Raw genomic sequence first — 15,747 nt, forward strand, 5'->3', positions numbered from 1 at the left:
TCAAGCTGGGCTTATAGTGAAGGGATATACACAACAGGATGGAATAGACTATACTGAAACATATTCACCAGTAGTCAAAATGACTATAGTTAGGATATTGATAGCATGTGTAGTGAAAAAAGGTTGGAACATGTTCCAACTGGATGTGAATAATTCATTTCTTCATGGAGATCTACATGAAGAAGTATACATGCAGGTGCCTCAGGGTCTGGATATTGGAGATTGTAAATTGGTATATAGGTTGAACAAGTCTCTTTATGGACTAAAATAGGCAGTAGACAATGGTATGCCACATTGACTGAGGCCTTATCTGCTAGAGGATACCACTACTCACATCATGATTATTCTTTATTCTACAAGAAAAATAGACCATTGATGGTGTTCATAGAGGTCTATGTAGATGATGTAATTCAGAAGAAATTACAATGCTTAAGAACTATCTGTATGAAACTTTTAGGATCAAAGACCTAGGATAATTGCACTGTTTCCTGGGAATGGAGGTTTTAAATACAGAAGGAGGTGTCATCATTTCTCAGAGGAAGTTCACCATGGACTTGATCAAGGAGTACAATTTCTTTGATTACAGTTCAATGTCATCACCACTTGATCCCACCATTAAGTTGAAGGCCAAAGAAGGAGATCCATTGCCAGATCCCACATATTATAGAAAGCTTATAGGGAAGTTGAATTTCCTTACTAATACTAGATTAGATATAGCATTTAGTGTACAAAAGTTAAGTCAATACATGCAAGATCCCAGATTGTCTCATCTCAAGGAAAATTTTCACTTGCTTAGATACCTAAAGAAAGATCCAACACTTGGAATTTATATGTCCAAAGATGCAGATTGCACAGTAAAGGCCTTCTGTAACTTTGACTGGGCCTCTTGTCCTGATTCATGGAGGTCATTTAGTGGTTACTTAGTGCTTCTGGGAAACATCCCCATCAACTGGAAGTCCAAGAAATAGGATACCATCTCTTTATCCTCTGCAGAAGCTGAGTACAGATCCTTAAGAAAAGTAGTGGGTAAGCTGGTATAGCTTGATAGATTGTTTGTTAAGTTGAGTGTTCATCATTCATCTTCCATTGAGGTATATTGTGATAGCCAATCAACAATACATATAGCTCAAAATCCTGTGTTTCATGAGCATACAAAACGCATTGAGGTCGACTGCCACTTTGTTAGGAAAAAACTTTAGGAGAGGATTTTCACTATTCATCATGTTGATACTACTCACTAGTTGGCTGAAATCCTTACAACTGTTCTCACTGGAGTTAAACACTATACTATTCTACATAAGTTGGCAGTGAAGTCATCCCCTCCAACTTGAGAAGGGGTATTGAGATTAGAGATTAATTATCATAAGATTGTATATTTTAGTTTGTTAATAATTAGTTAGTTTGTTAGTGATTAGTTAGTGTAATGCCCTGTAATCCTACCTACCTAGCTTGAAATCGTCCCAAGAATATTAGAAACTTACTTTAAAAGATGAATCTACTTTTATACACGTGAAATTTTTAAGATTTTCACTTTTTATTGAGTGAGAAATTAAATAAGCTTTCCATCGATACCCATTTTGTCAAAATCTGGTATCGGGGTCGAAAGTTATGGCCGAAATATAGAAAGCAGTCAAAATTACCCAGGTGCGATTGTGAAGGCCGACGGACCGTCGAGCTAGTGACGGACCGCCGCCCAAACTTTCACAGCAGAGGATGTAAGACCACATTCTGCCTAAGGGCTGCGGCTCAAGCCGCCAGACCATCGAGCTAGTGATGGACCGTCGCCCAAACCGTCGTAGAAGAGGCAGTGAACCCCTATTCTGCCCAGGTGCAGTGGTTAGGACCGACGGACCGTCGACCCAGCGACGAACCATCACACCCGCTATCGCATATTTTATTCTGCTATTTTAATTCATTTTTAAAAAGTGCTTTTTGGTCTTTTACCACCCTTTCTAATACCTAATAATATCAGATCAAGGTTCATAAGTTCATTACCCATCTACAACATCAAATTAGGGTTTTATCTCAAATATAATCCCCAAGAACAAGATCCAAATCATTCTTTAAGAAACTAAGAGATTCAAGTTCTTCAAGTCCAAGGACTTCAAGAAACTAACAATCAAGGTATGTCATGTGTTGATTCATGGGTCAATTTCACCCATGGAGCTTAAGAATCTCTCTTCAAAATCCAAGATTTGTGTATTTATGAATATTCATGATGTAAATTGAATTGAAATTCATATTCATGATGTTGTGGGGTTTTGATTCATATTTTAAAATTACATATTGCAATGATTGACCCTAGTATATGAAGATTTGCATGATAATCATGATAAACCCTTCAAATTTGCAAATTTATTTATTCAACCATGACAATTAGATGTATTAATGATGGTATAACAAAAGTATGCTCCCTATGTGTTTGATTAAATGCCTATGTGAAAGAAAAGTGCCATACTAGTGTGATAATATGAAATCCCCATTCATGTTCAAGTTTATGCATATCAAATGTTTGATGAAATGTCTTAGTAAGTGAATTATGGATACATGTGTAGCCCTTGTGATGCTTTAGAACTTGTACTTCATGAAATATCCAAATTATTATATTATAGATTGTTGATATTGGTCATGTATTCAAGAAAGTCTTTCTTTGTCGGTTTCTATCCATCGAGTCCTGGGGGTATTTGTACCTGAAAAATATAGTTGTGTGCCTAAAGCCAGTGTCATGTTTTCACGATATCCTCAGTCAAGCCATGATCCATAGAACTCAGTCAGTCATGTGACTCAGGAAAGCTCAGAAATGCAGTAATCTTAGAAATCTCAGACAGTTATTAGATCTCAGTAGCATTTCGTCAGTCCACGGAAATTCAGTTAACTCAGTCCAGTCAGTTTAGTTAATCATGTTCAGTGTCTATTCAAATGGGAGTAGAAATTAGCATCGAGCGAACCCAAGGATGGGAACCCACCTGTTATATGAGGGTGTGATTCTTAGAAGAAATTCTTGCGTTCCAGAACTACGTAGCCAGCGTAGGTTGAGACATCATAGCCTATTATATGAGGGTAGATGAGGTGGCTTAACCTGTTATATGAGGGTTCCCATTATTCTCACTAGATTTACTTATTGTATGAGGGTTACTCACAGATTGCCCTTACCAGTTGTGCGGTATTGATACTCTTCTAATTGGGGTTACAGATTGGACCCCAACTTAATTATATTGCATTATTTGGGGTATGTCAGTTAGATGACTACTTCCCACAGTTTCAGTTATAGAATCAGGACTATCAGAAATAGTCATTCAGTCTTAGTAATAGAACTCAGATAGTTCTACAGAATTTAGGTTAGGACTGTCAGATACAGTCAACTCAGAATAGTACAGAACTCAACTAGTTCTATCAGAACCTAGACTGTCAGATACAGTCGCTCTATATTAGTTATTTTAGTTATATAGTTATTAGTATCTCATGTTATCAGTACTCAAACTCAGTAATCATGTTATCACGAACTCAGTTACAGTTATTATGTATTCATGCATGCATTCTCACGTTTATATTATCCAGTCAGTTAGTATAGTTCAAGCATGTGAACCCTTTGCATTTAGTCTACCTCATATGCATACCAGTACATTCAATCGTACTGACGCATTTGTGCTATGGTGTTTTATACCATAGGTTCAGAAGCATGAACTCCAGTGCATTAGTAGAATTCCAGTCTCGGCAGTTAGAGTTAGCAGTGAGTCCTCATCCTTCGAAGACATGAACATTACTTTATTATCTCATTAATTAATTTATTTTAGTAATTGGAGTTAGTTGGGGACATGTCCCATCAACTCCTTATTCAGGCAGTTTAGAGGCTTTTGGACTAGCATGTTCAGATCGTTATTTCAGTTATTTTGGTATTGATATACCATATCTTCAGATGTTATATTTTATCAGATCTTTGAGCCTTATGTACTTTCAACCTTTATTTCCTCATTTGTACAGTATATTATGTAGTGTACAGGTACATATATCAGTCATGAGTTAGTTTATAATCCTTTGGGGTCATGAGCACCGTGTGGCATTTCGTGTACCAGACTCGGGGTGTTATAGTTAGTTAGTTAGTTGGATAAATACTGATGTCCAGCTATCAAGCAAGTTGCTACTTGTATATATATTGTACTCTACAAAGGAGTAAAAGTAGTTTTCATTTTCTCCTCTTAACTGTATGTTGTTTCTCTCCAATAGAGAGTATTCTTCTTTTATCAATGGTGCATGTTTATCAACGTGTTTCTCAATATATTTATAAATTAGACTTGAGATGCCAATGAAATTATCCCATCAAATATACACGTATTTCCTCAGCTAAACCATGAACATGTTGAATAAAGATAAATTTTTCATGACCACAACACTTGAATCTTGGAAGCTTAAAATAAAGTGTCAAATCAAATTACGAAAAATTTCAATGGACACTACATTTCTAGATTTTTTTGTTATTTTCCCATCATCATCATAAACTAAAACCTTTAACCCTTTCCTACTCGTCATGCATGAAAGAGTAACATACAAATGCCCATGCATAAACACTGGTTTCTTAAAAAATAATCCCACATGAGATAGTGATTGGCCTTGACTTTTATTGATCATCATCGTAAAAGACATTACAAGTGGATATTGTCGTCGCTGAAACTTAAAAGGTATTCTCGCATCGGACAGAGTCAACGTTATTCTTGGGATGAACACCTTTTATCCTACCACATTACCTGACAAAACCTTGGTTTCAATAACTCAATCTTCAAGCCTTGTGATGATCAATCTTGTTCCATTACATAATCCTGTTGACGGATTGATATTTCTCAATAACATCACAGGAACACCTACCTCAAGATTAATAGCATGATTAGGAATTTCAGAACATTTAATATTGCTTAGGAATTCTAGTGTATGCACTTGGTCGAAAGCTGTAAAAGCATTATCAGACATACAAATCATATCAGAACTCAAATAGATCTTCTCCAGATTATGATTAAGTGAAATCACGTATTCATTAACAGATTCCACCATATCGAGAGTTGGAGCAAGAATTTCTCTTTGTTGGAGGTAATCAATGCCATTAGAATGACTGAGAAAATCAGGATAAGTACTTTCTATGATTGCAGATATTGGTTCATCACAATTATGTATGAGAATATCATCAAGTATTCAAACCTTTTTGATGCCATCAACAGGAATTGCAATTCTTCCATCAGCAATTGCCAAAATCCAATTTGAAAATTCTTTTAACTCTTTTGAATGTCACCCTAACTGATTTCCTTGCAATCTCATATTCCTTGTAAATTACAAGACTTCACAGTGGGGCCAAAAAAAAAAGAGTTCAAAGTAGCATTAATAATATCTTGTCGAGTACCTTTTGTAATGACAAGCAAAAATTGCCTGAAGTCACCGCCAAGAACAACTATTTTTCCTCCAAATGGTCGATTCAAATTTTAAGTGTTTTCAAATCTAAGAATATCTCGAAGAGTTTTATCAAGAGCTCCAAAATAGTATTTATGCATCATTGGAGCCATCCCAGATAATCAACTTTATCTTGATGATCAATTTTGCACGTGGACTATCTTACTTTATATTACATGTGGCATCTTCATTTGGATTTAGGTAAATTGCAAATCTTGAATGAATATTTCAATATCCTGGTAACTATAGAGATGCAATCACACTTTATGCAACGGTTAGTACAATATGTCCTCTAGATCGTATACTAGAAGATAAAGTCCTTCAAATAATTATCTTTCCAGTTCCCCCATAACCATATAAGAAGAACAATCCACCTTTGTCTTTATCCACTGTTGTCATGATTTTCTCATAAACGAATTTTCGTTTCTTTATCAAATTTAGTAATAGACGTCGATGTTCATCCAACAAAGAGCGGCTATCATACCATAATTCATCATTGACTAATCTGTTGCTATTGTCAACTTCTTCCTCATTGTAAAGAGGTCTTGGTAATGTTGGAAAATCTTAAAAATTTCTTCCACAACCTTTAAAGATTTTTTCCAACTTTTGTAAACATCGATTTTTTACTTCATCATCGCTTAGCTCTACATCTGAAAAAATAATATAAAAATTTAAATTATATAATTACACTAATAAAAACATTATCTAATTTAATGATGTTGATAGAACTTTATTTGATTTTTTTGTTAAAGGATATCTTGGAATAGTGCTTTACAAATTTGATTTGTAGATGTTGAGGAAACATTTGGACCCAATAATATTATTTTATGTACTAATATAAAGATCTTCGTTTGATGGAGAAAAAAAGAAAGGTTTTGAAGTGGCGTGGAGCTGATGTCCTGCATATATATAACATACTCTCTTAGTTTTATAGCTAAATTTTATCTTACTTAACCGACTATCATTATGAAATAAGAAATTTTTTTGCTATTTTTCATGCAAGTATGAAGCATCTTTAAAAATATTCAAAGTAAGAAGAGATTAAGCAACAAATTATATACTTCAAATAAAATATGAACAATAACAATCTGAACTAAATTGAAAAATGTATAAAAGTAAATCTAACTGAAATTTCAGCCATTTATCATTGGATTACAAATGCAAAAGCAAATATCATCACTTAAATCATTCAAGTTTTTAGACATTTATTTACCACTATAAAAACAATTTACTTTCTTCAAAAAATATATATTTTTAATATTCTAAAACTGGATAATCCATTTATATCGCCACATGCACACTGAGATTATATAAAATATTCTCATAACTTGAAGATATAAGGTTTGTATTTGTACCTGGATTAGTCAATAAAATTCTTTCTTCATAAAGTATATCATCTGACAACAATCACCATGTTTCTTGGCAAACTTTTTTTGGTCGTGACATTGAATTCGATAACAAGTGCTTAACATTTCATAAGCCAAGTGCTTAACATGCATCTGTGAAAGTGGTATGATCGCGATTATTGATACACTTAAGATCCTTGTAACATTTTGGACCTTTAATGACATTGAACAACAATCTAAGGTAGTATAGTTCACCAGATCCAGGAGGGACGAAAAAAATTCTTCCAATAGAAAATGTAAATTTTTTTCTTTTCTCCTATCTTTTCAAATCCTATTGCCACACAAACTTAAGAGGAAATTATGCATAAGCTAGTTTTCTTGCTTTAGGAAATCTTTGATTTACCTCAAACCAACTTAAAAATATCGATTCCCTTACACTAGGACTATTGACAAAATCATCAATTGGATCATCATCACAGAATATAACATTTTATTCATTTGGAAGATGAAATGACAGTCTCTCCACCAAAGGTCTTCTATAGTGAATAGCAAATCCAAATATTTTTCAAGCAGCTTCACAAGGTGATATGTATCGATAATCATAATACATATTGATTTCATCAACATCATGTGACCCCTCCTCATGCACACTTTGTGAAAAGGCAGCAATGGTGTGATCATACCCCTTATCAACGTACTTAATGGATTTTGACTAATTGCACCATTCCACATGTATGTGAGCTCCATACTTTAATAACAAAAAATGATTATGTGGCACGATAAACCTATTATCCAACTCAATATGATTCTTCTTGATAGTTCTTCCATTATCTCTTCTTCTATAAATAGGATAACTATCTTCATCCATTGTGGTTCAATCTACAAACTTCTTGGAAAAATGTTTTGTACATCTCCCATTCTGCATACAAGGAGAAGATCTTCTAGCAGCACCACACGAGTGATGCATCATGAAACTTTTAATGGCCTTGTATTAATGAGGATCAACTACTTTATCTAGTATTTCTTCTGTAATTATCTTATCAATATCTACGACAGTTAGATATTTGTTATGCTCATGTAGGAACAACAATATATGAGCATTGGGCAACCCTCATTTTTGAAACTCAATTGTTTAAATCACTAAACAATTTTTTTTTAAAAAAGTTATGGAATAAATAAAAGTAGAAATAATGTTAAAATATTATTTGAAAAACTATATGTATAGCTGATTTTACTTCTCCAAAAACTTTATTGCCTCTCAAATCCTTTATCAAGTGATCTAGTTTGATTTTGAAAATCCTGCTTAAGATGTCTGGACGATCCTCGGGATTTAAGCCCTTACTAATAACAAATCTTTGAATCTTAGGCCACTTATGATTACAGGTGAATATGATAAAAAGATCAGGATATCTATCCCATTTGCATATTGCCATAGCATCTTGATAGTTTTGAATCATGTATCGTGTACCTCCTGTGAAGGTTGATAGTAGAACAACCCTTTTCCCTTGGGACAAAGGATTAGTTTCTCTATGTAAAATATCTTTTTGTAACATATTATACATTGCAACTATCAATTGTTTCTGATGAGTCCTAATATACTTCAAACGACCTGATTCAATCATTGTATATGCATCAATTAAGAATTATTGAAATAATCTTCTTGCTGACACAATTGTTGCTACTTCATCCTTTTTGTATTGAATCCTATAAGAAAAAAACTCTCATATACTAACACGTTTTCTTTCTCTATCTGATTCATGATCTTTACTTCCATCTCCATTTAAAGAAATATCTTCTCTGTACCCATCTTCTCCATATTGAAAAAGTAAAGGATATTGTTGACCCAAAAAGGAAGAATTCAACTCATTTATCCTCTGCAACTAACCAGACCATATTTTAATTATGATATCTCTATCACATCTATCTAGTTCAAAATTTCTAACCACTAAAGCAGCTACCTCTGAAATCATCGGTAAATTGTATCTTCTTCTATCAGTGTGTCTCTTTCCTATTAATATGAGTTTAATATTGGAGCTTCTATCTTCTTGAAATCGATCTCTTACCATTCTAAATGTCTTAGCCAAAACATTGTGTCCATCAAGCATTTGCTTCAAATCAACATCAATCTCAGCGTGAAGTTTGTCAACGTTCTGACCATTACTACAAAAGCAATGATTATATGAATTTTGCTACATATTTTCCTATGATGTACTGCGGTATGTAATATAATATTAGGTAAAATACTTACCTCACTGCATGAATTCTATTTGCGACCTTATTTTCTGTATCGTAAATATATAATTGAGAAAATTTTGGATAGGATCCCTCAGGAGGCAAGACTTGCAATTTGATGACAATTCTGGCCAGACAATTTGAATGTTCTTGGACCACACGATTGATTGACAGAAACATCAACCTTTCCTCCCATTGATGTAAATGAGAACATAGAATTGTAAGTTCTAATATTCTCTCAAGAATGGTTACTTTTTGGACCTACAAAATATCAGAGTTAGAGAATGATGAATATATATATGAAGTACGGATTATCCCACAATAATAAGATTATATAAAATGTTTCTTCTAACCTAATCCAAACCACAATTGCTTTAAAGTTGGAAAAGGCTCCTTTGAATTCGATAGCTTGATCTTTCCACGATTACAACACGGATTAAACACTGGTCTTTTAGATTTATAATGCTTTTTGATTCTTTCTTCATACCAAAAAATATGCTCCACAATATTCACATTCATAATTAACATCTCCTATGTCCCAATAATCTAAAAAAAATAAAATTGAAGGTTTAAGTACTATAGTCAACACAAATTTTTAATATAAAATTACAAATACTAAAGTAATACAAAACACATGGTACGTACCATCATTACAGATATTCTCACATTCGATGTTATCCTCTAAAAAATTTAATTGTAAAATCAAATAAGTGAAAATTGTGCTAAAGTTTTAGATTTTCTATGTTTGGGTGTAATTAACAATTATTTCATTTACAATTTTCATACCTTCACAATTATTGTCTTCTTTATCTTCACCTTCATATTTATCATCTAGGATCGATTGCGTATAATGACTTGTTATATATGAAAATAATATAGAATGAACTTGTACGCGTGTATTCATGTTTAGCGATGTCACTCTAAAGAAATTTTATCACATTTACTTGTAGATGCCTATTAAATAGAAAAATCAATATGTCCTAGGGACATACCTCGCATAGTAGCATCAACGTATCCATCTTCAGATTCTAAAAGAATTATATAATTATTGCTTTGAGTAACTTTCAACATAACATATTATTTAATGTGATAGTATAAGAAACTCAAATACCAACCTAACAAAATTAAAGGAACATTTAAATCTGGCATAATTCAATGTGTGCGAATATCTGGAGAACGACTCTAGAAACCTATCATCAATTGATTTTATATAAATAAAGGTCATACAAACATTCAAATAAGGTAAATCACAATTAACATGGCATACTAATGTATCACATTCTGATTAAAGTTCGATTCTTCAAATGTTGTTAAGATTACTTGTTTGAAATTGACCATTCATTATATCACACAAAGTGAAACTATTTTCTTCTCGTCTTACTCTACTCCCTCTGCCATTCGGGGGGTGACCATTCTCTGTATAAGAATAGTTGTTGTAGACAAAAAAGATACGGAAAGAAAGAAGCTTCATGACCAATTTAGCACTTCTCCCTGTCAAAATAAATTAAAATGATATCTAGAACATGTGTCATAATTTTTCACTTTTTGGGGTTTCGGTGATTTCATAGGTTTTAGTCCTATCTAATTCTGTTGAATTTGAATTATTTTGGAATGTTCCTCGGTTTACAGGTCTATCAAATTCCATATTTATTTCATCACTTTTTTATGTTTTCTTATTCTATTGACAACAACACTCAGAGAGATAATCCTCCTTATGTCTCAACGAGGGAACTATTTACGAACGTGCCTATATTAGTGTAAGCTATATATGCAGAGCCTTTGTAGAAAAGATTACCTATTTGGAATTGACCTTTTTTTATATTAGGCAAAGTGAAATTTTTTTCTTCTCATCCCATTCTACTCTCTCTGCTATTTGCGGGGGTGGCATTCTCTGTATAAAAATTGTCAATGCTGCCAAATAAGTTACAGAATGATGCAAGGATGAATGAAAGCAACTTCATGAACAATTTAGCACTTCTCTCGTCAGAATAAATTAAAATTAAGCATTTGATATTGCGACTATTAGTTGCGACCAAACTTAGTGGCACCCAAATTAGTATTTTCATTGAAACTACAATCTCAACACAGTGGATATATATAAGGATTATAATAAATTTATATTTTATCCAAAATAGAATTACACCCAATTATTAACTTTCAATGAATTACAACTTTCGATGAATCTTAATTGTTCATCCAAAAATCTCCCAATAGTTTTGGGAGTTTGCATATTGATATGTTCAGCTATATAAATTGGGGATTCTGGGAGATGCATCTCGCTAATAATAAAAGTAATTAGGTAAAAGAAACAGAACTTTAGTTTGGTTTTCAAAGCTCAAACCATTGCTTCTGGAAGAGTATTTAGTCCGTTTCTGTCTCTGCACACATAGTCTATTTGTTCTCGCTTGTTTCTTTTCTTGATTTTCTATTTATATGTTTTTTAAGGTTGGATTTCATATGGTTCTATCTCTGCATGCATAGTCTATTTGTGTAACACCCCAATTCTGGTACCCCGGACATTACACGGTACTCATAACCCTGAAGGACCACAAGCTAACCCATGACTGGTACCTACTGCAGCAATAACCGAGTAATAATACTGTATAATGCGGAATAATGGGCTGAAATGCCATAAGGTTCAAAACTATAATACTAATAAAGAGAAGTGATAAAATATGATCAAACATCAGAATTTGAAATACTGAATACTGAATATTGTCTGAACATCTAGTCTGAAAAGCCTTTAAAACTTTCTGAACTATGGAGTTGATGGGACAAGCCCCAACTAACTCCAACTACTAAAAATAAACTGAGATACTAAATGAATAAATATGTCCTCCAACTATGAGGACTTACCGCTACTTTATTTTCTGAAAGTTTGATCTGCTAAGGGTGCTCTGGAGCCCATATGTCTGAACCTATAGTATAAAACACCATAGCGCAAAACAAAAGCATACATCAGTACATGTGAATGTATTGGTACACAAAGTGAGGTAAGACTGAATGCAAGGGTTCATATGCATGAACAATAACAACTGAATAACATGAGTATGACTGAATGAGAGTACATGTATGAATACGTGAACTGTAACTGAGATCCTGATAATACTGAATACTAAGTCTGAATACTGATTAACTGATGTAACTGATAACTAATATACTATTTAATAAGTGTCTGTGTCTGATAGTCCTGTTTCTGATGGAATTGGCTGAGTTTCATATTGAGCCGAGTGACTATATCTGATAGTCCTAAAATCTGTACAACTATCTGAGTTCTTTACTGATGATTGAGACTGAGACTGTGGTAGGTAATCATCTAACCAACATGCCCCTTTCTAAATTATTTGGGGTCCAACCTGTAACCCCAGTTGGAAGTGTGTCAGTACCGTGCCACAGGTAAAGACAAGCTGTGAGTTAACCCTCTCTGACAGGGAGCTCTTCCGTCAACCCCTCACTGGTAGGAGAACTCAAATGAGATGTATTAATCCTAGACTCGTAGGTTTATATCTCAATCTACATTGGCTATGTAGTTCTGGAATGCAAGGATTACTTCTAAGAATCATACCCTCTGCTGGTGGGTGAGGCCCCATCCTTAGGTTCACTCGTTGCTGAATCCTACTCCTAACTGAATAGACACTGGACTGATTTCCTAGTTCATACTAGGTTGGACTGATCTATCACTGATTGTAATGATTAACTAAACTGAACTAGTTTACTAAGTTCTATTAACTGACGGAATACTAATGAGTTCTGTTAGCTGACTGAGATTACTAAGGACTGAACTGAATAATGAATGGGACTGGATTGATACTGAGTTTACTAGGTTTTCCTGAGTTCTCTAATCGATGCGATATCCAATGCGTCTCACCAAGATCGTGCTGACTCATTGGTATTTTGACGCCGGCAGCTGGCGAAAATATTAACCAATGCGATAGGCGATGGGGCGCACCAAGATCGCGTTGGTACACTGATTTGAGATTCTAAAAGAGCTTCAAATGAATTCTAAAAAATCTGAAACTTGTCCCGGTATACCTATTGACCTTCCTGATCATGAATTAACTAAAATATAGACATTTAAGGGACCTTAAGATTGCGAAATGAAATTGCCAACTTTCGAAGGCCTAAAAATAAACTAAGTCTTAATACTTAGCAAGAATTTTCTAAGTATGGGACCCCTTAATAAGCTTAAAGGACTGAATTAAGCTAGAAATTTTGTGGGGTCTTACAATTTGAAAGAGAGATAGTCCGAGATAGTAAAATTAAAGAGCGTGTGAGAGAAGCAGCTGTTATACTTCTTTTATGAAATACAAAAGGCAACTTTTGGAATGTCTAAATGTACCTATTTCATTTTAGGTATTTTGGGCCTTTCAACCTTTATTAATTATAATATATATATATATATATATATATATATATATATTGTGGCATTTATTATTTTTATTCTTATTCTTTATTATTTTTATATGTATTTGTTATGACATATGTATAGTTAGGTGGCCTTAATTACCAAAGATTAACATTACTGAATAACTCATTCCACTATTCTTTTCAAACCATGAATATTTATTTTCCAAGCTGGCTAAAAGGTATATACTTAATATAAGTCGACAATTTCAAACTCTATAATAGTAAATATATTGGACACTTGATATTATATTTTAATTTTAAAATTTGTATCACCAATTCCAAGACACATACTACTTTTTTCACTCAGAGTTTGTGAATTCTTACAACAATAAACTACATCAAAATAATCATTTTTACTTCTACCGGTACATATTCATTGGTCTATCTTTGAGTAGTATAGACATTTTTTTACACGTTTGATTCCTAGCCTTCGAGTGTTTCTACGACACCAAAAACTTAGACTCATCAAGTGGAACTTGTAGAAAATTAGCCAAATCTAACATTAGGTGACACAACGATGACACACAGGGTGCAAAGTATTAATCTTTTAGAAAGTTTCAAGTCTTCATCGCTGGTGTTTGTTAGTTGCATGAGTTTCCAAACAATAACAGGTCCATATATCCTCCATTTTATTACTAATCATGGTAATTACTCTTCCTTATGTTGTAGTACAGTACACATAGCTGAAATTTCCTATGCTTTTTAGTGTGAGATATTCCAAATTTCTCTTACATGCAGTATAAAACAACACATGTGATAACATTTATAGATGTCGAGCTTAATGGCATGGTAACTGCATATACATATTCACCCGACCCATTACAAATATACTCTTTGAAGTATCTGACCCGTGTGACAATAGTTATAGAGGTCGAGAGAGCTGGCTAGCAACTTACAGTTAAAAAATGATCAAAGAAGGAAAATTACTATCTATGATGAGTAACTGACTCAAAGAGATTATAATATATCATTGTCCCTCCTTTAATTCCGTGGAGATCCATTTATTATTTCGTACAGGCTGCAGAGTTGGAATGAGTAATGAAACTGATATAAAGTTTGGTTTGCCTGCATCTGAATATATCAATATGAAGTTTTATCATTGTCCCAATAATGGAATTCTACTTTCTTTTTTGACATACCATTGCTTTTTTTTTTTTTATAACAAATGAAGGATCGTTATCAGGAAAAGCTCAACAGACCGAGCTACACATTTTGATCTGAGCTATTCAAAAACTTTTTTAAATGTTGCATCTGAATATATGACATCATCTATAGATGCCGAGATTAATGGCTAACTATAGAGTCTAAGAGACAACACTTATAGGGTTTAAAAAAATGGTTGGTTAGCAAATTAAAAAGGATATCCTAACTATGATCTATAACTGACTCCAACAACTTATAATATATCATTTTCCGGTACATTTATTCCATGGAGATCCATATGTTGTGTACAAAGTGCAGGGTTGGCAGGAGTAATGAAACTCATTTAAAGGTTGGTTGGCCTTGCATTTGACTACATTACTATGAAGTTTTATCGCTGTCCCGATAATGGAATTTTACTTTCTACTTTAAAAACCTTTAATTTTTTTATAACAAATGAAGGATCGATATCAGTAAAAGCTCTACAGGCCTTCAAACTCACAGTACATAAAACAAAAAACACTTAATTGGAGGCCGAGCTATATATTGTCTTGTCTATTTAAAAGTTTTGTCACATGCTCCATCTGAAACATATACGACAAGATCTACAGATGCTGAGAAAAATGGATAGCTAATTGGATATTCATATAGCTGCGATCCATTCTAATACTCTCTTTTAAGCATTTGACCCATGAGACAACACTTATGGAGTCTGAGAAAAATGGTTGGTTAGAAAGTCAAAGAGGATATCCTAATAATGATCTATAAATGACTCCAACAACTTATAATATAGTCTAGCCAAAATATTTATTCTGTGGAAATTAATGAACTGATCCGTATCGGCTGTAAAGTTGGAAAGGGGTAATGAAACTCATAGAAAGGTTGGTTGGCTCTTCATTTGACTACATCACTATGAAGTTTGATCATTATCCCGATAGTGGAATTCTACTTTCTGGTTTAAATATATTTGATTTTTTTTATAACAAATAAATGATCGTTATCAGCAAAAGCTCTAAAGGCCTTCAAACTCGTGGTACATAAAACAAAAATCACTTAATTGGAGTTTGAGCTATACATTTTGGTCTGAACTATTCAAAAGTTCTGCTAAATGCTGCTTTTGAATATGTGACAATATCTATGGATGTCGAGCGCTAACTGCCTATAGTTGTAGGCTAGAGCCAATTAAAAA

General features: G+C 33.4%; 1 protein-coding gene across 1 annotated transcript; it reads left to right on the forward strand.

Annotated features, from left to right (window-relative positions):
- The first annotated feature begins 494 nt into the window (after positions 1-494).
- On the forward strand, positions 495-968 carry LOC124895256 (uncharacterized mitochondrial protein AtMg00240-like). Its single transcript, XM_047405701.1, has one exon. It carries the CDS (start codon positions 495-497, stop codon positions 966-968), a length of 474 nt encoding a protein of 157 aa, XP_047261657.1.
- The last annotated feature ends 14,779 nt before the right edge of the window (positions 969-15,747 follow it).

The sequence above is a fragment of the Capsicum annuum genome, unplaced genomic scaffold (genome assembly GCF_002878395.1).
Source record: "Capsicum annuum cultivar UCD-10X-F1 unplaced genomic scaffold, UCD10Xv1.1 ctg80886, whole genome shotgun sequence".
In the NCBI taxonomy this organism is placed as follows: Eukaryota; Viridiplantae; Streptophyta; class Magnoliopsida; order Solanales; family Solanaceae; genus Capsicum; species Capsicum annuum.